At 42.7% G+C, this 23681-nt stretch overlaps 1 protein-coding gene across 1 annotated transcript in view; it reads left to right on the forward strand.

Moving 5' to 3' along the window:
• Positions 1-23681, forward strand: part of MICU3 (mitochondrial calcium uptake family member 3) — an 86299-nt gene that overhangs the window by 37477 nt on the left and 25141 nt on the right. The window contains exons 3-9 of the mRNA XM_056803397.1: positions 3518-3549; positions 4906-4984; positions 7453-7500; positions 13057-13139; positions 16237-16308; positions 19442-19480; positions 23158-23247. Coding sequence (XP_056659375.1) covers positions 3518-3549; positions 4906-4984; positions 7453-7500; positions 13057-13139; positions 16237-16308; positions 19442-19480; positions 23158-23247 — 443 coding nt within the window. The remainder of the gene's footprint in view (positions 1-3517; positions 3550-4905; positions 4985-7452; positions 7501-13056; positions 13140-16236; positions 16309-19441; positions 19481-23157; positions 23248-23681) is intronic.

Genomic DNA, 23681 nt, shown 5'->3' on the forward strand with positions numbered 1-23681 from the left:
CCCAAAGAGGAGGAGCCCTCTTCCTTTTGTCCATGTCTTTCCTGACCAGAGAAGTGATTTCTCTGCCTGATCTCACCTCATGTCCCAAACAGAAAGAGAAACATACAGATGGAGGAATGTTGTGAGATCTGTTCATGTGTACAAGAAACTCCTTGAGGAGAGCAGCCCTAAAGGCTATGCTAGCTCTACTGACCCAAGGGATTTTTTTAAATCAATAAACATTAAGCACAAGTGGAATTTGGTATTTTCCACACTTTTTAGTCAGTTGTTGGACTGCAAATTTGTAATCTATTGGACAGAATTCTTTACAAAAGTTTACTTGCTCCCTTCTCATATTTTCATCAAATGGAAATTATTCTTTAAAAGATTTTTTTAAAGACATAGTAGCAAGAAGAAGAGGAAATATTCTAGTCAAATTCAATGTCCTCCCCCACCACCTGAGAAAATCAGAAATACAGCAAATGATATAGAAGATCAACAATTAAGAAAAAAGAATGAAAAGAAAACCCTACACCATAATCCTCATGGGAAAAAAAAAATAGCAAAGGACCAAAGGTTTGGCTTCCCTTTCTGCCAATTGCCCCTCCCACCACATCCCACATGATTGCTCCCAGCTCTGTGCATGCTGACCAAGATCTGCCTCAGGCCTTCTACAGAGGACTAAGAGTTCTGTCCTAGGAGTTCCTAGGGGCTGCTATCTATCTACCCCCTACCACACACACACACACACACACACACACACACACACTGAGAAAGAAAAGGAAAAAACCTATATTAAGTGCCTATTTTATGCCAGTCACTGTCCAGATTGCTTTACAATTATCATATCATTTGAGCCTCACAATACCCCTGGGAAGTAAGGTCATCGGGGGTGAATTGTTTGCTGTGGTGACCAAAAAACTGGCCTTATCATTGACTCCATTAATCAAGACATAAAGTTGTGGTCTTTGGGAGATGCCAGTCCTGCTTTGTTCTGCCCACCATAGATGACTACTCTGTTTCATTCCCATTGCCATGTTTTTGGCAGTATTTGCAAACAGGGAGTACCCAGAGGAGAGCAGCCAAAGTGGCTAGACACCTATGAGCTCATGCTGCGTGAGGTGAGTTGAAGGAAATGGGGGAGTGTATACCCTAGAATAAGGAAAATGTAGTGAGGAGGTAAACCTATTTTCAGGTGTTTGACAAGCTGTCAAATGATAGAGGGAATAGCTTATTCTGTTTTATCCCAGAGACCAGACCTAGAAACAACAGGTAAGATTTGGAAAGGGATCGAGTTAGGCGAAGAGAGACAGAAATATCCTAAAGAACAGAACTCCTTGGAGTGTGATGCGCTGCCCAGAAAGTGGTTTCCCACTGCCAGAAGGTCTTGGAGTAGAGGCTGGTTATTGAGGGGATTCTCCCTCAGGTATAGACTAGTAACACTGAGTGTCACTGGGCTCCTCTCCATCTCCCAAATTGTCATTTTGCTATCTCTGCCAAAGAATCTGGGATAACTCAGAGAATCAAATTCAAGCATTCCTCTTGGAGAGGAAGGCAAATATCTGCCACACCTTGTATAAGATAAGATAAAGTATTCCCAGTGTTTGTTTTGAAAATGGTAATATGCTGCATGTGTAAGACATATGCAAGAAAAGCAACATAGGAGAAGAGAAAGTTTGGGAAACAGTTGAAGAGAATTTCCAGCTTCATCTGATCCACGGGTTCTTTCCCTGGTGCCCACAAAGTCTCACAACTTGCCCACCTCTCCTATCATCTTTGATTTCCCTCTCTCCCACACCTCACAGCCAAACTCCTAGAAGACACTGTTAGCAGTTACTGGGGGGGGGGAGGGGAGGGCAAGTGAAGCCAACAGGGAAGAGGAAAGTCAATGATGCTCCTGAGCTCTCCCAAATTTCTCAACACACAAATTTAATATAATTCCTCAAAACAAATTCTTGACTGACAGAACCTTAAAAGATGGGATAAAACAATTTTCCTTCCCCAGAATATCTAGAAGGTTGTCAAGAAAGGTTTATCACAATAGAGTGAGAGTAGAGCAGAGTCTGGTAGAGGCAATATCCTGGTGAGACTACAGCAGGAACACCTTAGCAAGCACACAACAGCAGCTTTGGAAACTCTCACCCCACAGTCAAGAGAGCAGTCAGACAACTAGTCAGAAGAAGAATACAAAGATCCTTTGCTGGTACTAAGTGCAGGATTCTGTTGCATTTTCCATATATGGGTTGCACTGCTAGGGCATAGTCCCAGGGCAAGGAGAAGCACTAGCACATCAGAGCATGCAGCCATGGGGGAAAAGGACTCTGGTCACAGCTCCCATGTAGAAAACAATAAATGTGGTTGCTCACAGACCAGAGCACAGATCAGGAGAGTAGTAAACATACCTCTCCTTAGAGCATACCACTTTGGAAGAACTGAAAATTTATAGATCTCCAGAGTGATCTCTAAAGACAGCTGCACAAAAAGCCTAAAGCTTTGGATGATGCCCCCTAAACCCTGGGAGAAGAACCTAACTTTAATATAAGTTAAAAGTCAAGAAAAAACTAGAAAAATAAGGAAACAACAAAAAAAGAACCTGACCATAGAAAGTTATTTTAGTGATAGCATCTAAGTTGCTTAATAGATAGAGAGCCAGGCCTAGAGAGACAGGAGGTCCTGGGTTCAAATTTGTCCTCAAACACTTCCTTGGCTGTGTGACCCTGGGCAAATCACTTAACCCCCACTGCCTAGCCCTCACTTGCAATTCTGCCTTGGAATAAGTTCTTACTATTGATTCTATGATGGAAGGTAAGGGCTAAATTTTAAAAAAAGAAAGAAAGAAAGAAACAATAAACAAAATCAAAAGAATGAAAAAACAGAAGAAAATGTGAAATATCTCACCAGAAGAACAATTGACCCAGGAAATGGATTAAGGCAAGATAATATAGGAATTATTGGACTGCCTGAAAACCATGATCAAATAAAAAGCCTAAACATCATCTTTCAAGGAATTGTCTAGGAAAACTCCCTGGTACTGTAGAACTAGAAGTTAAATAGATATTGGAAAAAAAAATCTACCAATAACCTCCTAAAAGAGATCCCAAAATGAAAACTCCCAGAACTATTATAGCCATATTCCAGAGCTCCCAGGACAAGGAGATAATATTGTAAGCAACCAAAAAGAAAAATTTCAAATATTATGCAGCCATAGTGAGGATAACATAAGATAACAGCTTCTACCTTAAAGGATTGGAGGACTTGGAATATGATATTCCAGAAGGTAAAGGAGCTTGGATAACAATCAAGAAGGACCTATCCAGTAAAAACTGAGTATATTTCTTCAGAGAGGGAAATGAAAATTCCATGAAATAGAGAACTTTTAAACATTACTGAATTGTGAATGGATTAGAAAAGCCAAAGAAAGCCCTTATCAAATCTCACACTGCTATGTAAACATAAATGTTATTAGTGCATAGTTTGTATAAGCATTGCATTATAATCCTTGGCATTCATGTCCTAATTTTTTGTTTGCTCATTTTAGGTGTCAAACAGTGGAGATCACTTTCCAAACAGGTAAGAAGCATTTTGAATTTCACTCGAAGACCTGCCTATGTGGTGGCTGTTGTGTTTCAGAGTGAACAAAGATAGTTCTGTTAGTCAGAGAAGTGTAAATGCTCTAAAAAGACAGCGTCCTGAAATGCAATGGGTACTTCCACCCCTTAGCTCTCCTCCCCAACCCAAATCCCTATTTCCTGAGCTCTAGAACCTCCCTTCAGCCTACAGATGTCAGGTTTTGGTGATGGTGCTGGGGGAGAGCGGAGGAGGAGGAGGAAGAGGAGAGGAAGAGGAGGAGGAGGAGAAGGGAGGAGGGAGGAGGAAGGAGAGAGGGAGAAGAAGGAGGAGGAAGGAGGAAGTCATTTAAAACTAATCATGTATCCCTTATCCCTCTTCCGACTTTGAACTGATCCATAATATCAATTCTAAGACAGAAAAGAAGGGGTCTTTTTTTTTTTTTTGGAAGGGGGGGATAAAAAAATTAGAGAAACAAGGAAGAAATTTGTTTTTGGATCCACAGATAGGGGAAGACCTGACAAGATTGACTGTATAAAATTGAAATTGTTTTCACAAACAAATCTAGTATTAGAAACAAATCTGAAATCAGAAGGGAAAAAATTCTTTACTACCAGTTTCTTGGGTAAAGCTCTCATACCCAAAATACAAACATATACATATACATGTATATGGAAATGTACATATCTTTGTGAAAGAATAAGGTGATCCATTGCATTTGATAGACCAGAGTAGTAAGGTGAAAAGCAATTTTACTTTTTTTAAAACCCTTATACTGTATACTGGTCCCAAGGCAGAAGAGTGGTAAGGGCTAGTCACCCAGCTAGGAAGCACCTGAGGTCAAATTTGAACCCAGGATCTCTCATCTCTAGGCCTGGCTCTCTATCCAGTGAGCCACTCAGTTGTCCTCTCAGAAGACTGTTCTTGAAAAGAACTAGAATTCAAGTTTAAGCTTAATTGGTAGAGACTGCTTCCTTCCATTCTCTCCATCACTGGTTTTTATGAATATTTTATTGTGGTTGTAAACAGAAATGTAGCTTATGATCAGTATTGAATAGTCCTTTGTTAGAGGCCAAAAGAGAGTAATCAAAAAAAAAAATAGGGGAAGAATTTCTAAGAAAAGGAATATATCTATATGTGCATTTGTGCATATAAATTCAATCTTTTTAAATTAGACCATTTGTATATAATTGAACACAGATTTATATGTACGTATATCTGCATGTATGTAAACATTATGTGTATAAATCCTATCTTTTTAAACCAGAACACTTCTATGTAATTATTTAAATAAACAATTGTCCTCTTTTTAAGTTAAACTATTTTTGCCTCAATCATAATAATAAAATATTTTTATAGGAATTAAATGAAATGCTTAAAGGAACACCACCAGCATGGAAAGGGTCATCAAAACTTTTTCGAAATCTTAAGGAAAAAGGTAAATTAATCCTTTGGCTGTTTTACATTGACACACTTTGGGAATGCTACTCCAAAAGCAGGACAACTTTATACTTCGAGGGATCAGAAGCACAAACTCCATTTTCATAAAGAAAATATCATCAAAAATTAATATATTTCTTATGTGAAGATGCATAAACCCTCTTTTCTTCCTTCCATGTTTTTTTCTCAATACAGAATGAATATTTTCTTAAGGAACATGGGAACACCACCTAACAAAGTCATTCAATAACAGGAGGCCTTTCTTTCAAGGCTCTCCTTTTTCTTTGTTATCCCCTCTAGAAGAACATACCAGTTTCCAGCTTATTTCCCATTTTCATTAAATCCATTTTATTGACTGCTTCTGTTCATATCTCGTCTTTCAGCTCTCTGTCACCACCTTCCCTTGTAAAAAGGAAATGCAGTTAAATCAGAATCTAGGCCCTGATCTCATCTTGGCTTCTTGCAGTCTGACCTCTTCTTCTTCTTGACCTTCCCACAGATATTTTGTACCCTGCTCTCCTGGCTCTGCAAGTCATCTCTGCCCCAGCTCAGATTGATCTTCCTATGGCAAGTGACTTTTTAGAGGCAATGTTTTGTTAAGCAGAGCCCATTTCCACATCATCCTTATTCAAGGGTGTTCTCCAGGCTATCTGTGATCCAGCTTTAGTCTTGTGATGGAGGCTGAATATTTAAGTCCTCAAAGCAAAGCTAGATGGGATTTCTCCTACCCGAGCTTTTACACAAGGCTGTAATACTCCTCTTCCTAACTCACAGCACATTAAAGCATTTTATCTGTATTTGCAGTAAACTGTCTATATTTTCTCAAGCCTTGAAAGCTTGGAAGGCATTTGATCTTCCAAGGTATTCTTGAATAGAGGGTGTTTTTCCTTTCTATCTGGCCCTGAACATCCTGTGGCAAACTTTTTTCTAAAAATAAAATTCTGACTTCCTTCCCAGACAGATATATAGATATAGATAAAGATATAGATATAGATATAGATCTTATGCCTCCTCTACAATTTCCTTGTGGATGTTCCCTGGGTGAGTTTGCCCAGTGTCTGCCCTCTTGGAATCAACAAGGGCTTCAGTTTTTCTTTCATCATTAATAGGGGCTCTTTAGATGACATGATACTGAATGATTCATGAGCCCCTTTGCTTGAATTAGCCCTTAGGCAATAGGGATCATGAGCGCATGGCAGGAGCTTGGGTCAACACACTCATTTTATTCTTTCTTTCTTACATTTCAGTCTATTTTGCTTTTCTTCTTCATTGAATTCTAAGTTCTGGGCCTTCTTGATTTCCATTGGCCATCCCACAATCTTTCTCCTAGATCACCCAAAGCAGCCAAACAGAACCATCTGCCAAAAGGTCACAATCTTTTCATTTAAATGAAAGAAGGAGAAGGTTTTCAAGGCCTCTGAGTGAGCTTCTTCCCAAGCCTCACTGTTCCTCAACATTGCTTTAGTTCTCCACAAAAAGGGATCACTTCAAAGAACAATGAGTGGTGAGTGGTTTCATGAGTCTTGATGCCCCTTTGTCAAGCATTCCAGCTCTAGATAAGGGGAAGAACACCCCACTTCAGGTTTTGGTTTTCTTGGTCTTGGCTTATCCAATTATAGTTCTAGTCTTGTTTGGAGCACCCCCAGAGCAAGAGTCCAAGCTATAGGCAGATGCTTCTAAATTGTTTGGAAAGTTTCTCTTTTACTAGGTCACAGAGAGTACAGTGCCCTTTGCTCATATGTGGCAAACATTTCCACTTGGTCACTTTCCCTCCCCTAACTTTTTAAAAGACTATGCTTAAGAACCCAGTTTCCTTCCCAAGGAATACCAAACCATGGCTTAGATGCCTGAAGAAGTCCACAGAGAAGGACAGGTGCAGGCCAAGGCCGATCCTCTTTCTGAAGCTAAACAGAAATCATACCCCTAAGCAAAATATCTAGTATGTCAATAATCTATTCCTGTCTTACCAAGTGGCTGGGCTCAATGAAGTAGTATCTCTGAAAACTGGCTTCTCCATCATTCGTGCTGATTTCATGATGGCCATTCACAGAAGTGATTTTAACAAGAGGCTAAGGGAAATGGGACAACTCTTCCTTTATCTGATTGATCTTTGAAAGATCATTAATAAATTAACAATAATTAATAACATGAGCAATGCCCATAATATGCCTTTCCATTTGTATTAATAAGCATCAAGAAAAACCTAACACAGCTTTACCTAAGATTTTATGAAAATGAGAGATTAGAATCCATTTGGCTCTCTGGTGATAATTTCACAAAATCACATATTCTAACCTAGCCCAAAAGTTAACACCTGCTATAGGATCATCCTCTCTGTCTTGGCCTGTTCATCCTCTGTCTAGACATAATATTTTATTGTTGGGTGTTTTTATATTGGTATGTAAAGATAGAGTAACATTGTACCCATTTTCTGTGGATCAGAGCTGATGGTGTTTTTCTTCCTAGGTGTGATTTCTTATACGGAATACCTGTTTCTTTTATGTATTTTAACAAGTAAGTATATTCATTACAATCTATTATTTTGCTAGTGTAAACATTTCCTTTTAATGACATCTGGGCTCCCAAGGCTCAGGTAGATAATACAGTGTAAATTAAGGTCCCAAATAGCCTTAGGCAACTGTCTTGTGCCATGTGATAGAACTCAGATCACAAAGCCCAGAGTCAAGAATTTGTAAGTCCTTTACTAGAAGAACACTCCAAATCCCATGGGATGAGCCCACAAGTTCACAGACAACATCCCAGACATTGAGATATGTGTTTTCTCTAGACAGGGAACCCTTTTGTGTCCTTGAATCCACGATAATGACAAGCACTTTGTAGGAGCTCAGAACACATTTGTCAAAGGAATAAATATATTCTAGTACTTGTGTCCATGGGGTTAACCTTATAATTCAGTCAATAAACATTTATTAAGTGCCTACTATATACTCAGCATGGTATATAGTGCTAGGGATGCAAAGAAAGGCAAAAGACAGTCCCTGCCCCACAATCTAACAATAGAGGCAAGCGTATAACTCTGTGGAAACAAGCTATAGAGGATAAACTGGAATGATTGGCAGAGGGAAGGCAGGAAGAGGGATCTCAGGCATCATCAGGCATGGAAGACCACTTAGTTTAGTGCATATGGTAACTAAAGGCTTTGGGATGGGATTCATGAATGGTGACTAAGGCTGAATGCCATTCAGCTGTGAGGTGCCAGTGTATTTTGATATCTGGTGCAATAAGAATAGTATTGATGGTGCAAGAGAATGATAATGCTTTAGTGGAATACAAGAGATTTGAAAAACTAGTTGGTTGGTTTAAAGCTGGGCTCCCCACCATTATTCTTAGATGGATAATGGTGGTAGCCATGGAAACACAGTGAGTACCATTAAGAGAATGATAGAAGAGAGTCCCAAGGGAGAGGGGACTCAAAGTCTCTTTTTATTTTAATGCATGAAGGAGCTATTATTTTGAGGCACAATCCCTTGTAGATTACAGACGTGCTATAACTTAGTAAGATGGTATGTGCAAGTTGTTGAGATTGAATGGACCCTTTGAGTAACCTGAAATGAAGCCTTTCAAAATAACAGCATCGCTTTCCAGAACCCAGGGTCACATCAAAATGAGTCATTGAAGGAGGCATGAGTAGAGGATTCGCTTTAGGGATTAAAGAGAAATCAGGGGAATAGAAAACCTAAAGCTGGAGTAATGGACCTATGAAAACAAGATATATGAAAACAAGATCTCTATAAAGGTAAGAAAGAACTAGATTGTGGGGGTAAAGGGGCCTGGCAAAATCAAACCCACACATGGCATAAGCTATGAAAGGGCAGCATGGTGTAGTAGAAAGATCGCTGGATTGGGCATTTAAAGATCTGGATTCAAATCCCATCCCTGCCGCCCAACTACCTGAAAGATCAGGGAAAAGTCTTATTAGCCTTCGTTTCTTCCTCTGTAAAATGAAAGAGTTTGACTAGCCGAGGTCCTTGCCAGTCCTAAATCTCAGATCATTTCCAGGCCAGTCATGTAATGGTGATGGCCAAATTAGAAAGAACGCTAAGAGTAGAAATGGACCATCCTTTGATTGGGGTAAGATTGGCCCTGGAAACAGGAGAGGGAGGGCATTGGGGGACTTTCCTTGATTGTGTAGCCATAACCCTCCATGCTTGGTGAATTTTCAGCTGCTCTAGAGATGTGAGGCTTTAATCTGTATTAACATTGTGCTCTTCCAGCTACCATCTTTGTCTGGTTTTACTTTCATTCTATTCTCTGTCCAGTAATACCAACGATGCTGACTTTATTTACATCTGTATTTGCAAATCAACTTTACCAAATTTAGTATGGTGTCTAGAAGGCAGCCAGCAGCTATGCCTACAATGAGATAGAGGCTTCTCTTTTTGAATATTCTTCTGAATAGCTGTCTAATGAAATTGAGTGAGCTTGTCCTCATAATGGGTATGGTGTTAAGCAAGATTTAGTGATTTATTATCTTAGAAGAAAAGGTCAAATGTTTCCAAAAAAGCATTTGGGCTGAGTTCTTCGAAGGGCGATTTCAGGATTTCTTCTTAAAGATGTAGGATATAATTCAGCTCCCATTAGCTTCTTGATTGGTCATGCATGGCATAAAGAGAGTCTCAGGGAAATTTTAAGGGCTTTTTTCCCCTGGGCCCTTTTTGGTCTAGATCCCTAACTCCTGGCACTTCTAAACCTTTAGATACATAACAAGCTGGCTGCCTAGGCACCAAATCATGGGGTTTCCCTCTTCCTTGATGGAATGGAATCACAATCTGAAGAATTGCCTGCCACATCTGGTCTCCACCATTCTTGCCACAGCTATTTTGGTCAATATTGCAATAGCTTTTTACAAACTACTTGAAGCATAACAGTCTTGAAAGCTGTCATTCTTTCATAGGATATTTTTCTGGCAAATTTTTTAAAGATTTTTTTTGGGGGGTGAATAGGTTAACACCAGTGCCTTCTTTTTCCCTTGCACTGACTCTTATCTGTTAAGTCTATTTTAACAACAATAGGCAACTAGATTTATGGAATTTAGACAATAAAGAGATGCTTATTTTTACTGCAGATACCTCATGATTGCACTGAAATTGTATCACTGTTTTCTCCTTGACAGTGAGAATGTTAGTATCTGAACTTGCAAGACTGGGTGATTTTATTTCTTTTAACAAGGATTTTTGTTTATTTGCAAAGGATGACTGTTAATGGCATCTGGGAAACATCTTCACCATTTCTCTTTTTGAGTTATAAAATTTAGGCTAAAGATTCAAATTCAGGTTTCCAGACAGAGACAATCACTTGCATTTTTAAAATGCAACATTAGGCTATCTATCTATCTATCTATCTATCTATCTATATTCCAGTTATATTCCAGTTGAAAAGTGTAAATGTTCTTGCAACCTTTTTTCTCTCCACAATATCAGAGGCACAGTTAGGGACCTTAAAAATATTTAAACTTACTGAACCAACTACCTGTGTTGTAAACTGAGGCAGTATGCTCTGATGAATAGAACAAAGAACTTGGAGGCTAACAGGAAGATCTGAGTTCGCCCTGCCTCTGTTTCTTGTGATCAATCAGTCAGTCATCTGTCATGGATTTGCCAGTCCCTTGTCTCCTCAGGCTCATTTTTTTTCTTAATTCCTCTGCCATAGAGGGATTAGGAGGCTTTCCTGAGATTGTGGAAAGCTCTGAGTGACCTCAAAGCACTATATAAATGTAATAGCAGCAATAGCAATAGCATGTAGAAATGGCCAAAGTTTCTCTGAAGGAAAGGGAAGTGTTTTCATCCTATGCTTAAAGGGCTTTTTTTAGAGTTTTCTGGTCCCTCCCCAGACTCTCAGTTAGGATGGACCCCCAAGGTCATCTAGTCCAACCCTTGCCTGATCAAGAGCCTTATCTCCAACAACTCTAACAAGTGGTTATCCAGCCTTTGCTGGAAGGCCTCCAGAGATGGGGACCTTGCTACCTGCCAAAGGTGCCTGACCCATTTGGGAGCAGCTCCATCAGTCCTCCAAACAACAGGAAAGTTTCTACTTATAGCACGCCAAAAGATGCCCCTCTGCAACTTAGGATCATCTGGTCATCGATTTAGAATAGGAAGCTTTCTCAGAGGGCAATAGATATAACCCCTTCATTTTACAGCTGAGGAAAGTGGGGTCTGGAGAAGTTAAGGGGCTGCCCAAGGTCAGACAGGTAGCAAAAACACATTTGAAATTCCAGGCCTCTGAATCCCAAACTTATTTCACTGCACCATGCCTTCTGGGTCTAATTCCTTCTAATACTTTGAAGAGCACATGTAACACCACTCTCTCAACTCATACTCATTGGCTAGATCCCCAGACGCTGACAACTCTCCCAGGTTCTAGGAGTAGCTCCTCCCAAAACTAGAGATTGGGAGCCCCTATCAGTACACTTCCCATGAACAAGTAGCCAAGATGGCCAAGAGGCACAATTACCTTCTAAGCAAAAGCATTGACTATTATTGAATAGTTAAGAACAGCAGCTACAAAACACCCCTCTCCTCTCCATAAACCTGGAGTGCACTGGCCAATAATATCTCTAGCCTGGAAGCCATGGCCACAGATTTAGAGTACAGCTAAGGCTATTCAGTCTTCATGTCTGCAGGCCCAGAAGTCCTTTTGCTCTCATTAGATACCTCATAAAGCTACCCCTGGGCCTAATGGCTGAAACACATGTTATTCAGTGAGCTCCCTGGGGCTGCTTCTCTGCACAACTCAGTTTTCTGTTGCTAAATTGAAGTCTCTGGGATCCACAATTGATTCAATTTGGGGACTGCCATAGATATAATATGCCCAACTATTAATTTAAAGCATCTATGACATATATACAAATATGTATGGTATTCCACAAATTTAACATCATTTTAGTATTTAATTAAACAGTAGTCATCATTACCTGATATTCTAGGAAATAACCCAACAAAGAACTATGTCACTATATTGCATCCTGTTTATTAATAGAGATATCACTGTCAATAGTGTGTGAGTGTGTGTGCGTGTGCATGTATGTGGGTATGCACATGCATGTGCCTAGGAAAGACGATCTCTGACACTTCTGATTTCACTTTCTTATTTTTTATAGTTCTCAGTCACTTTTCCCTTGGAAAAATATTTGCCGGTATGCTAAATAGAAAGGTAACATCCCTCCCAAATTACTCTTCCAACTCACTCTCGTACTTGTAGGTTGCAGACCCAAAAGGTGGCTGCCATTTCAGTTTCTAAGGTACTTTGTGCATGGCTACTCCGACTATTTGGTGTAGTCATAAGCCCCTACCAGAGTGCTTCTCATTAACAATCAAGTCAGTAGTCTACAATTTGTTCTTAGCAAAGGTGCTATTCAGACAGCAGAGCAAGAATAGAAAACATTTGCTCTGAAACTTGGGTACATTTTCCAACATAAACCTAAATGGCAATCTGCATATATCTAGCATATATATGGAGCAAAAACACTCACAGCTCCCACTATTGCAGAGCCTGAAAGGCCATTCCCTCTTCATAAAGGCCTCATACAGCTCCTGTTGATTGCTGTGTTTTGCTCAGGGTCTGCTCTTCTCCATGATCTCACTTCCAATTACTAGAGTTCATCTTCCGTCAAGCTCTCAGATGACTCTCTCTGTACTCAGTCCTGCTTGGACTATTCCTCTCAGTTCTCTTCTAGACACAGTATTTCCTTCTGGTCCGGTAGCTCCCCTTCAAGACTGACACAGGTGGAGGAGGGAGAAGAGAGAGAAATACCTTTCTCTTCCCTCCTAGGAGTCTCTCCACAGGCTTTCAGGATCTCCAAGTCTCAATTGAACACTTCATTAACTCCTTGTAATTCATTCTAGGCCTTCTGTGACTAGGGAGCTGGGAACCCCAGCCCTTAGAGAAATCTGTGCTCAAAAATGTATACGGTATGGTGGCTGCAAGAATTAATTGCTGGATGAAAGTCCGTGAATATGGAAATGAGTGATTGCTCATAACTGACATGCATTTTATAGCTGACAATACATTGTGCTGATCTCATGGATCCCTTTTCTACTCTTTTGGCAGAGCCTCATGCAGGTTTTAAAATAGCTTTCAATATGTTTGATACTGATGGCAATGAGATGGTGGATAAAAAGGAGTTTTTGGTGGTATGTAAATTAGTATTGCCTTTGATCGCTGTTAAAGTAGTTCATTATTTCATTTTTATGTTTGAATGCTGTACAGTACAATAGAACAGGAAGGAAATGTCTAGAAATATGTCCTTTAATTTGAAAGGTCTCAGTTGTGGTCAAAAGCTGAAATGGTCACCTTTCTTATTCATATTTGCTAATGTTTGTGATGTGCTTGTGCACTTGACCTTTGCATGTATTCAATCCTTGCACACGTGCATGGTCATACCTGCCCATCTGAGCACCCACATAATCATTGACTTTAAACCTTGGAGACAACATTGCTACCGCTACCTATGAGCTATGGCAAAGGAAACTGAAATACAGTTTCTGGTCTTGTTCACATAGTGTGCATGGAAAGGCTGTCCTCTGGCTTGCTGCCATAGCCCGTCAGGAAATCTGGCTGGCTGGAACAGTTTAGCCTCATGCACGATGCATGTTTGCAAAGTGGCCACTTCCCCTCTAATCTGGTGCATGCTACATTTCTCTGTCATGTTCCCTTCTGTCCCCAGTCTAGCTTTCTTCAAAGCTGTGCCCCATCATGTCCTTGGAGGCATCTTCATGCCTGTTGGGTCACTCCTGTCCTCTCTCAGTCCCAGGGATCAGAGTACATGGCCATACCTCCCTAAGCCAGGAGATTTAGCTCTGGAAAGGGCCTTCATCCAATCATTTTACAGAAGAGGACACCAAGGCCCAGAGAAGGGTGGGGATACCGAGCATACTGGGTGGGTTTTTGACAGTCCTTCCTGGTCACTGATCCTAACCTTAATTTGGTGATTCTCTCTAGCTGCTTTTTCTTAATCCCCTCATGGGCACTTGTCTTCTCAGCTATCATCACCTCCTACCTATGAAGGCTATTGAACTCAATCACCCCTAACTCCAGTTACCATTTGTATGGACTCCCAAGTCAATAGTCCCTATTTTGAGCCAATTCCTCTTTCTCTTAACCTGCTGAAAGGGCGAACCTTTGGCCTAATAAACCCCAAAGTAGTCTATCCCAAGCAAGCTCTTTGTTATTGGTCCCTTATTTCCCAAAACTGAGCTTTGTGCTTCTTTCCCCTTCATGCCCAGGGCTTCCCATTCTTCCAGAGGACTCAATTCTCCAGTGTTAGGAGATGTTACCTCCTTTGTACTATACTAGGTCCTAAGTATTTTTCCCCAGCAATATCTTCTGGATCTGTCTGAGCCTTAATGACCTAAAATCCAGAGTACTACAGGGACCACCTCCTTTCCCTTAAGCATTTTTGTTGGGCCATTGTTTATCACAATGACAACTGGACTGTTCTAGACTGATAAAGTTAAAATTAAAAAGGACAGTATTCCAGCCTAGTCTGATAAATCTTACATCTATGTCCTAATTGGTGCTAATTATGCACTGAAATGTCCAACACACCACCAGAGCTCAGTTTATCAGCCTGTAGCTTCTTGCTCACACTATTGATTTTGAGACCTAGTCATGTGTCTTAAGAGAGCTCATTGTTGGCACAGTTAAGTAACTTAAATTCTACAGTAACTCAAGTGGTTCAAAGGTTCCCTGCCAATCCTGTCAGTATGACCTTCCCTCCAGAGACACAAAGAGCATCCTTCTTGGTTGTGGAATCCAATAGCCAACCTCCTAGAGGAAAAGTATGATGGCTCAGCCCTTGGGCAAGCCACATGGTTGGAATGTCAGTGCCCTCATTGTCCATGACTGGCCACCCAAGACTTCCAAGGAGGTGGGTAGTTTGGAGCCCTGGGATGGTATGACAGGATCTAATGGTAGCTACTGACCAAGGCTACTCTATGAAATGTATCTCACAGAAGCAGGCAGGCTATGCCTGGCACTTCCCTGCAAGCCCTTCTGCTTCCCTTCTCCTCCCTAGAAAAGGCCAAGAAGGCCTTGGGTTCATCACCACTAGCCCAGGTTCTTTATGGCCAACTCCTGCATTACTTCAAAGCTGACAACAGGTTTTATACATTTCACATTCTGTAGAAAGTGATGAGTTAGAAGGTTTTTGGTTTTTTTTTTAACAATGGGGAAATACAGTCATTAGTATTTCAGTAAATCTCTGTGGAGAGGCCTTGAAGTAAAGGACCAGTTGGTAAATTGGTAACCAATTGGCAGCTAAGTGACACCACAGTACACGGAGCCTGGATTCAGGAAGACTTGAATTCAAATCCTGCCCACTTATTACCTGGATGATCCTAGGCAAATCACTTCACCTATTCCTGCCTCGGTTTCCTTATCTGTAAAACAGGGATCATAATAGCCCCTACCTCCCAGGGCTCTTATGCAGATTCAATAAGATAATATTTATAAAGAACTTAGTATAGTGCCTGGAACCTAGTCAGCCTTGTATCAATGCTAATTGCTATTATTATTGTCATCATCATTATTACTAATACTAGAGAGTTCCCTAGAGCACCTAGAAGTTAAGGAACCTTATCACTTATTTCACTGAAATGTAGCTGAGCTCCATCTGTAAACCTTCCCCCAGCATATAATAAAGTGTCAATAAATGAAATAAGCTTCATTTGGCTTCATGTGGGCCTCACTTCTCATGGCACCTCTGGTGGGACCTTAGGCAATATCATCTATTGTACAGAACTCGGTCCCCAGCACACCAGTCCTGATGTCCACACTCATGATCTATGGCCCCAGGAGCAAGTCATAGGACCAAAGCTTCATTGATTGAGAGCTCCTGAGAGCCTCCCCACTTGTGAAAGTGGAGAAACTGAGTCTCAGTGGAGAGATGTGCCTGATACCCCCAGGTAAGCCAGGATTGACACCCAGATCCTCACCCAGCCACTATACTGAGGCATTGAACCACTATCATCTGTAAAATGGGGCTAACCGTCCTTGTACTATGTGACTCAAGGATGATTCTGGGAAATCTGGGTCCAGCTCAAAGCAGTATAGTGAGGCAGTGCCACGATTATTCAGTTGTCCCTCTGTAAAATGGAGGAATAGTGCCAGACCTTGCCCATTCCCAGGGTTATTAGGAGAAGCATGAAGGTCCATGTAATCAAGGCAGGTAGGGGAACATGATTAACAAATAAAAGGTGAAGCATAACTCCTGATTGTTATCATTTTCAGCTTCAAGAAATATTCAGGAAAAAAAATGAAAAGAGAGAAGCAAAAGGAGATGAAGAAAAGCGTGCACTGCTGGTAAGGACACTTGTGGTCATTGTGGAGCCTCATCAGCCCCCAACTCTGCTGTCAGATAATCCTGGAGTTTCTAAGTCCTAGGGGGCAGCAGTGGGAACGCACATTGGCACCAGGCATCAGCCTGGTTATGAGGCATAGCATAGACCTGTGGTGGCAAACCTATGGCACATGTGCCAGAGATGGCCTGCAGAGCACTCTCTATGGGCATCCCCACCACCAGAGTTTGTTACTAGAAAGGCAGAGAGCCTTGGGGAGGAAGCTGCTTCCCTCTCCCTCTCAACTGCCTGAGGACATTTCTCCCATCACCCTCTCCTCTGCCCAGCAGCCCAGTGGAAGCGCTACTTCCATCCTCTGGGATAAGAAGGCAAGGTGGGGGGGGGGCAGCAACTTGGCACTCAGTCTGGGGGAGGGCACCTGCCCCCATATTAAGACTTCTTTTTCCCTTGGTGACCACACAGGAGGTGGGGGAGGGATTGATCTTCCCAATGGCATCTGTGCAGCCACTGCACTAGGGGTGAAGTCACAACTTCTTTGGAGGGCATTGACCATCTCTGAAGGGGAGAAGGATTTGGGGACTTGAAGAACTGCAAAAGGGGGTGGGATGGAGGAGGGTAAGGTTGTTATGGGGATGTGAAGATGGGGATGATGTAGGAGATGAGCCCCATGGTTGGCTGTCATGGGGAGGTTGACACAGGATAAGACACATCTTCCCACCTTCACCTGGTTCATCACACACCCCTTAGGATGAGACCATGGCCCCAGAGCAATTCAGTAACTATTTATTGGAATTCTGCTGGGGGGCAACCAGACATTAAATGCTGGAGATACAGTTGAAAAAATGCAAGCATCTCCTCCTGGCAGTTTCCTTTCTCCAAGGCAGGATAAATACCAAGCATTTGGGTAGTTAGGAAGGGAAGAGAGAGAGCACTGATAGGGGCCCAGGAGCAGAGTTCTTGGGATTCTCCCAGGGGGAGCTAAAGAGGCCAAAAAGACCACTGTGTGAGGAAAGTGTTGGAAGGCAGGCTCTGGGGCTCAGCACCAAAGTCAGCACTTGGTGCCTCAATCAGTGGCCCAGACACTAGCCATGCTGTTTATACTGCAGCCTCCATCATGAGGAATGGTTACCCACTGCTAGTTCCTCTCAAGGTTTTGACTGTTTCAAGACCAGAGAGATCTATATCAATCTATATAACCTGGAGATATGTGTGTACCCAGATAGAGCCTTCCCTGTGTGTCATGTATGTGCACACACACAGCACTCAAGGGAGATTCTTTCAAAGTAGGGTGGGTTGCTCTGATTTTTAAAGGTGGGATTTCATCCCTCTCGTCTGTGCCAGCCATTCTCTCTCAAGAAAGAAAGGTTCCTGTGGACTTGTGCCCTCCTCTTCCTCTTGTTTGGACTAGTATGTTTACACATCTCCAGAGGGAAGAGTCCCTAATGAGCTGCCTACACAGGGCAGATCACCACCAAAGACTGCTCTTATTCAGTGTAATGGAGCTCAGACTAGCCCGGGAGGCCTCTCAAAATCAGTGAAGGTCCAAACTTGGGGAGTTTTGTGTAAGTGATTTTGCTTTCACCTAGCCACAGGATCTAGGCCAACAAGGTGTTATCGAATATGGGTAACTCAGGAATTTGCTTTAATGCATTCTGGCATCATGGATCAAGGAGTCAGCAAGACCTGAGTTCAGATTCTGATTTGGACAGTTACTTACTTATGTGTCCATGGGTGAGTCACCTAACTCCTCTATGACTTGTTATAGGTCAGAGCTGGGCCACTCTAGATCTGTATTTGTGAAGGAAATTCCCTCCCCAATAACTAGTCTATTGCTTGCTTAGGCTTGTCTCCTCAACAATTCCTGTTATTCCCCTTCTGGTCTATGTTCCAAGAAAATGGTTCTACCTACTGTTGCCTGAACTGGGGAGAAGCTCCCAGCTCTGTGTACAGACTGCACAGGCTGCCCCTTGTTCCTGGCATGCTTTCCCTCCTCAATTCCTCATCTGAGAATCTCTAGCTCCCTTTACTGCCTAGCTCAGGCAGCCCCTCACCTCTCAAATGAGGCTTTTCCTCATCCCTTGTTTGTGCTCCTTCCCTCGCTAAATTGTCTCCTATTTATTTCTATTTACTCTTTACTCACCACTGTATCCTGTGGTAGCTATTCACCCCCCACACCCTTGAGGACAAGGGTGGTTTGGTTTCTGCCCTCATGGCTCCCATGAACCCTAGCATAATGCTTTGCATTTATCAAATGTTTCTAGTGCTGAATGGAAACGTGTGGTTTCTAAAGTCTACCCAGAGCTCTTAATCTTTATCTGGTCATAGGGTGAGAGCCAGAAGGACATTTGAGGATATTGGAGTACAGCCCCCCCCCCCTTATTTTTCTAAATGCTGTCCCGAGGGCTGGTGATTTGCTCAAGATGGGAAGTGTCAAGCCTGGGATTTGGGCCTACCATCTGCTGCCTTGAAATCAAATCGTCTTTGCCCTCAACAGTAAGCCTTCTGCCCCAAGTGGTTTGACCAACCACACTCCCAGTCTTGTCTCTGCTGTTTGTTAAGTCAGCAAACCTGCCCTGCTTGTGTTCCTAATTCACAGTCTAAGGTTTTCTTAACATTTGGGGCTAAGCTGTGAAATAGGTATCAACAAAGGCAACAACCAACAGAACCCATAGCAAACATTCATTCACATGGTCCTGAGTTCCCACTTTGACTATTGTTAATGGCACAACTTCTTCATTGAGTGGGAGAGCTCCCCAAAGGCCCTGCAGGCTGCTGACCACTTGTAGTGAGTTTCCAGGTACGTGAAGGCAGTTCCACATCCTAAACATGTCACCATGATCCTCAGAACTTCAGCTCTGGGAGGCCCTGTTTGATTCAAAGCCAATCCAGCTTTCTAAGGAATTTGCCCAGAAGGGAGATGATCTCCCCTTGAAAATTATTTTGTGGCAACCAAAGGAGAAAAGAAAACTCTCTGCCCTGAGATGTTCAGGTTATCCCATTCCGGACTGTGTCTGCTGCGTATTGAATGGACCCAAATGATTTACTCTAATTCCTAATAGACTCTTTTGTCATCTTTCCTTTTCCTGTTGCTGTTCTGAAATGTGACCCTTCATTTGGCCCTTTGTGCTGTGTGTCAGCGTGTTCAACTTTATGGACTCCGTACCTCTCCTAATAATGTATGTACCAACCCTCTTGATGTTCTTTATGTTTCTGGATCTCACCGGGCTGGGGGTAGAGGGCTGGTGGGTTAGGGGGGATGGGGAGGTGGAGAAAACAGTTTCCTTATAGAAAGGGAGGCTCTCTTAACTGTTAGGCTGCTGCACTAAGGCCTAGGTAGTTCTAGAGCCTAATATTAAGGCCAGAGAAGGTTGGTTCTCCTTAATTTTAGACTAAACCAAGGGCAAAGTCACCTCCCAAAAGAGGCCATTGGGTTTGGAGGGAAGTAGGAGTGGGAAAAACAGAAAAGTATAAATACTTCCCAGCATGAACTTTACAAGGGATTGGCAAATTCAGAGTTCCCATAAACGAGCTTCTTGCTTCCCTGTTTGCCTTCTGCTGAAGTGGGTTCCTTCTTCTTGTCTTCTCCCAGCAAGTTATTGCCTTATCAGAGCACCAAATCCCCAGGAATTGTGTTGTGGCTTCTTAGCCAGACCCACAGTGCCTGGTTGAGATGTGTGGGCCCTGCCACCCACAGCTCCTTCTCAGGAGTACAGTCTTAGTGAATTCTTCCTGATCTTTGGAGCGAACCTCTCATTACTGCCCCAGCAGCACGGGAAAGCTATCAGGTGTAGAGCTTGTCTGTCCATATTTAACCAGATGCCCTTGGCCAGGCCATAGAAGCATTTGCATTCAGGGACATAGTCAAGCCAGATAAGATGCCAAGTCTCTTTCCACTGACTCAGGAGCCCCAGTAAAAAAAAAAAACAACTTTGAGGAGTCCCCAGCTGCCTCTGCACAGGTTATGTACAGCTAATTCCCCTGGACTTCAGATCCACTGCCAGTTCATATCAAGACACTCTTGGGTTTGTATTACGAGGTCCCTTGGTGTTAGTCCAGAGGGCCTTTAGCTTCCCCAAGGACTGCCACCACTCTTAGAGGGACTCCGGAGGCATGCTGAGAAGCACCTCAGGACCAGAATCCAGAGTGTGTACTAGGGCAGCAGCAACCTCCTCCTCCTGCTCCTCCTCCTTGGCATCACAAAATCTAGCATTTTTATGGAGCCCAGTTATAAGAACAGAAACGGTTGTTTCTACCTGATTTTAGACTAAACTAAGACAAAAGTCATTAATTCTAACATATGGAATATAGTTTAAAGAGAAGACTTGCATGATCTCAACCAGAATGAGGCTGAAATAGAATCCAGGGTCTTAATTCCTTTTTGAGGTAGCTAATTATTATATATAAACTCATTGCCTCTTACAGTAGAGGAGTTTTTGCTCAGAAAGAGGGGATGGGTCTCATAAAGGACAAAAAGGACAAGTATGTGAGGAAAGCTCATTTAGATCCAGAAAGCAAATGCAAGGACATCCCAAGAGTTTTTAAACATTTAATGCATGGGACTTTTTTAGTGACATCATGAGTATGCTGATCTGAATTGATTGCCATGTTCTAGTGGCAACCCAATCATGTTTGGGTTGAAGGGAAAGACAGAAGGTCAAGACGGGGGCAGGGACTATCCAGAGAGAGATAGATAGCACAGAAGAGATTAGCTAGGTCCCACTTCCTGCCCTAGACCAGCTTTGCATCCCTTAATGTTTCCTCATCACATTGGCTTCTTTGGCCTCTTCAAAGTCTAACCTTGAGAAGCTGGCTGTACTCTCCTTGCTGCCTTGGTGAATTAGTTCTTTGGGTCATCATTATACTTCCCCCCTCTTGAATTCCTCCTTCTCTCACTGCCTGCTGTGCCTTGCCAGACCCATCCTTGGGTCACCCCCACTATCTTCCTCCTCCACTCCTGCTCCCAGATGGCTCCAGAGAGCCATGCTGCCTAGGTCCACTGAAAATTTATTACATGATCTCAGCTGGGCCCTCCCTGTGGCATTCCTCTCAATTAAGTGATATTTTCCCACCTCCCCAGAGTGGCTCTTCCAAGCTTTTTTATCCTTCAAATCTCCCATGGCTCCCTCCTCCCGTCATACCCGTCAGGTATGTTTATGCGTGTCATTGTTCCATTATCATAGTAAGGGTGGACAGGGCCCTAAGTGTTGGGGAAGCATAGATTCACAGGACTGGTCAACCATGCCTATAGAGCAACTCCCCTTACAAACTTGTCTGTCAATGGAGAGGAGCTCAACCTTCGTCTGAAGCCTGCCAATATAAGGGAACCTGCTCTTTCTCAAGACAGCTCATGGCTCAAGAGTTTGCCTTTATATCCAGCCAGACTTATGTCCCTGTAATCTCTACTAACCTAGAGCCAAATTGAGCAAGGCCAATGTCTCTGATACATGACAAATCATTAGTAATGTTACAGTCTGGGTCCCTCAGCCTTAGGGCTTGGGCTTCCCCTAACCTTCATGGAGTCATCATGTCACATCCTTTCAAGTCCTCTTGCCTTCTTGACCAGTGCACCAAGGACAGCCTTGACTAGGGGAAGACAAAGCAGACCCCTGATTGCACCCACTATGGACACGGCCTATTAACAATCATTAACCTCGTTAGTCAGTTAACCTCATCTTTATGAGCACAACCTACAAGCTCTAGGGGGAAGAGAACAGAACATCTCCTAGTCAGCAAATCTGCTGAGAAGCCATACAATGGGCTCTTCCTCCACTGGTATGAAGATCAATTCCCTTCACATTGTATCAGAAGTTCTCAGGCTTTTCTGTGGCTAAAAGAATCTACCCCCCCCCCCTTCCCCTTCCCTTACCTGAGGATAACCCTCTCTGAATTAAGCTGGTTCCTCCAGTATCTGCTACCATCCCCAAACCTTCCCCTGTCCCAACTCAGACCCTGCTGTCTGGCCTCAGACTCCTGACCTGGCCTTCAAGTGCCCCAAGATGCCTCTGGACTGGAGTGAAGTGTCAGAGTAAGACTGTAGTAGGGTCACTTATCCTAGGAAGCAGACAGACAAACATTGCCCAAGAGATCTGGTGAAATCTTCCTAGGCAAACTCCAACATAAAGGACATGTCATCGTTTCATCATCTCTGTGTGTATTTGTATGTGTTCATACATGTCTCTATCTCATCTACATGTGCATGAATCATCACCTTGGGTTCATGTTTATTTATAGTCTAAGAGAGCCACTTGGATGGAGCCCTGAGAGAGTCTGTGACCTGCCCAGCCAGGAGTCAGCCACAGTGCTGGACCCCAGGTCTTCCGACTGCACCCCAGCCAGGGAACTATCTGGGGGGCTTTGGCCAAGAGTGCCATCCTTCATCCCCTTCAAGGTGCAGCATTTCCTCCTGATGAGACTGCCACTTACCAAGGGGGTTCTCTGAGGGTCATCTAGGATTCCTAGTGGGGGGGGACCCCTTTGATAATCATCACTTGTAAGGCAGCATTTTTCACAAGCACATAACCTTGGATTCTTTCTACTCACCAGCCATCTTCATGTCACACCTACCTACTAATTACCTTTCTCATTCTACTCCTAGTAAAGAAAGAGGGACTGCTGCTTTTTGACAAAGGCACTCTGTGTCCAGCCAGGTAATCATGAAGAAGCACCCTCGCCCTGCTGAAAGTCTTGGAAAGCAGGGTAGTAGGAGTGTGTTTTGTGCAGCCCCCAACCACAGGCTGAGTTCAGGTGGTTTTCTTCTCTTTGAAAGCTGACTAGAAGAGCTTTCAGAAGTGGGCTCTGTCCTTCTTGGGGATCCCATTTTACGTTTCAGTTGTGCTTCTTGAAACTTCTACAGGTGGTTAAAACAGGAGAAGTCATCTCCAGAAGCTATTGGGATACGCTGAGACGGAACACAAGCCAGGCTCTCTTTTCGGACCTCACTGAGGTATCAAAAACCTGGACCCACTAGGTCCAGGCACTGTTTACCATATTAGTCATTTAATCCATATTTCATTTCAAAATCAACCATGACATTAAAAATTCCTGGTGGAAAAACCAGTGGTTCTCAAAGTGTGGTCCAGGAGCCCCAAGACCCTTTCACCAGGGTCTGTGAGTCAAAAGTTCTTTCATAATAATACTAAGACTTTTCATTTAATGTGGCAATTTTCAATAGATATAACACACAAACAGAAATTGGGGGGTCTTCAGTTATTTTTAGGAGAATAGAGGGACCATTAAGGGTTCCTAAGGCTAAAATGTTTGAGAGCCACTGGTTAACCATTTCTATTTGACATAGTAGGAATTAAGAAGGTAAACTCATGTCCTATGAATGTGATCCTTCTCAGACCTGAAAAGCATCAATTATTTTATTGTTTCCTG

Source organism: Monodelphis domestica, chromosome 6, assembly GCF_027887165.1.
Source record: "Monodelphis domestica isolate mMonDom1 chromosome 6, mMonDom1.pri, whole genome shotgun sequence".
In the NCBI taxonomy this organism is placed as follows: Eukaryota; Metazoa; Chordata; class Mammalia; order Didelphimorphia; family Didelphidae; genus Monodelphis; species Monodelphis domestica.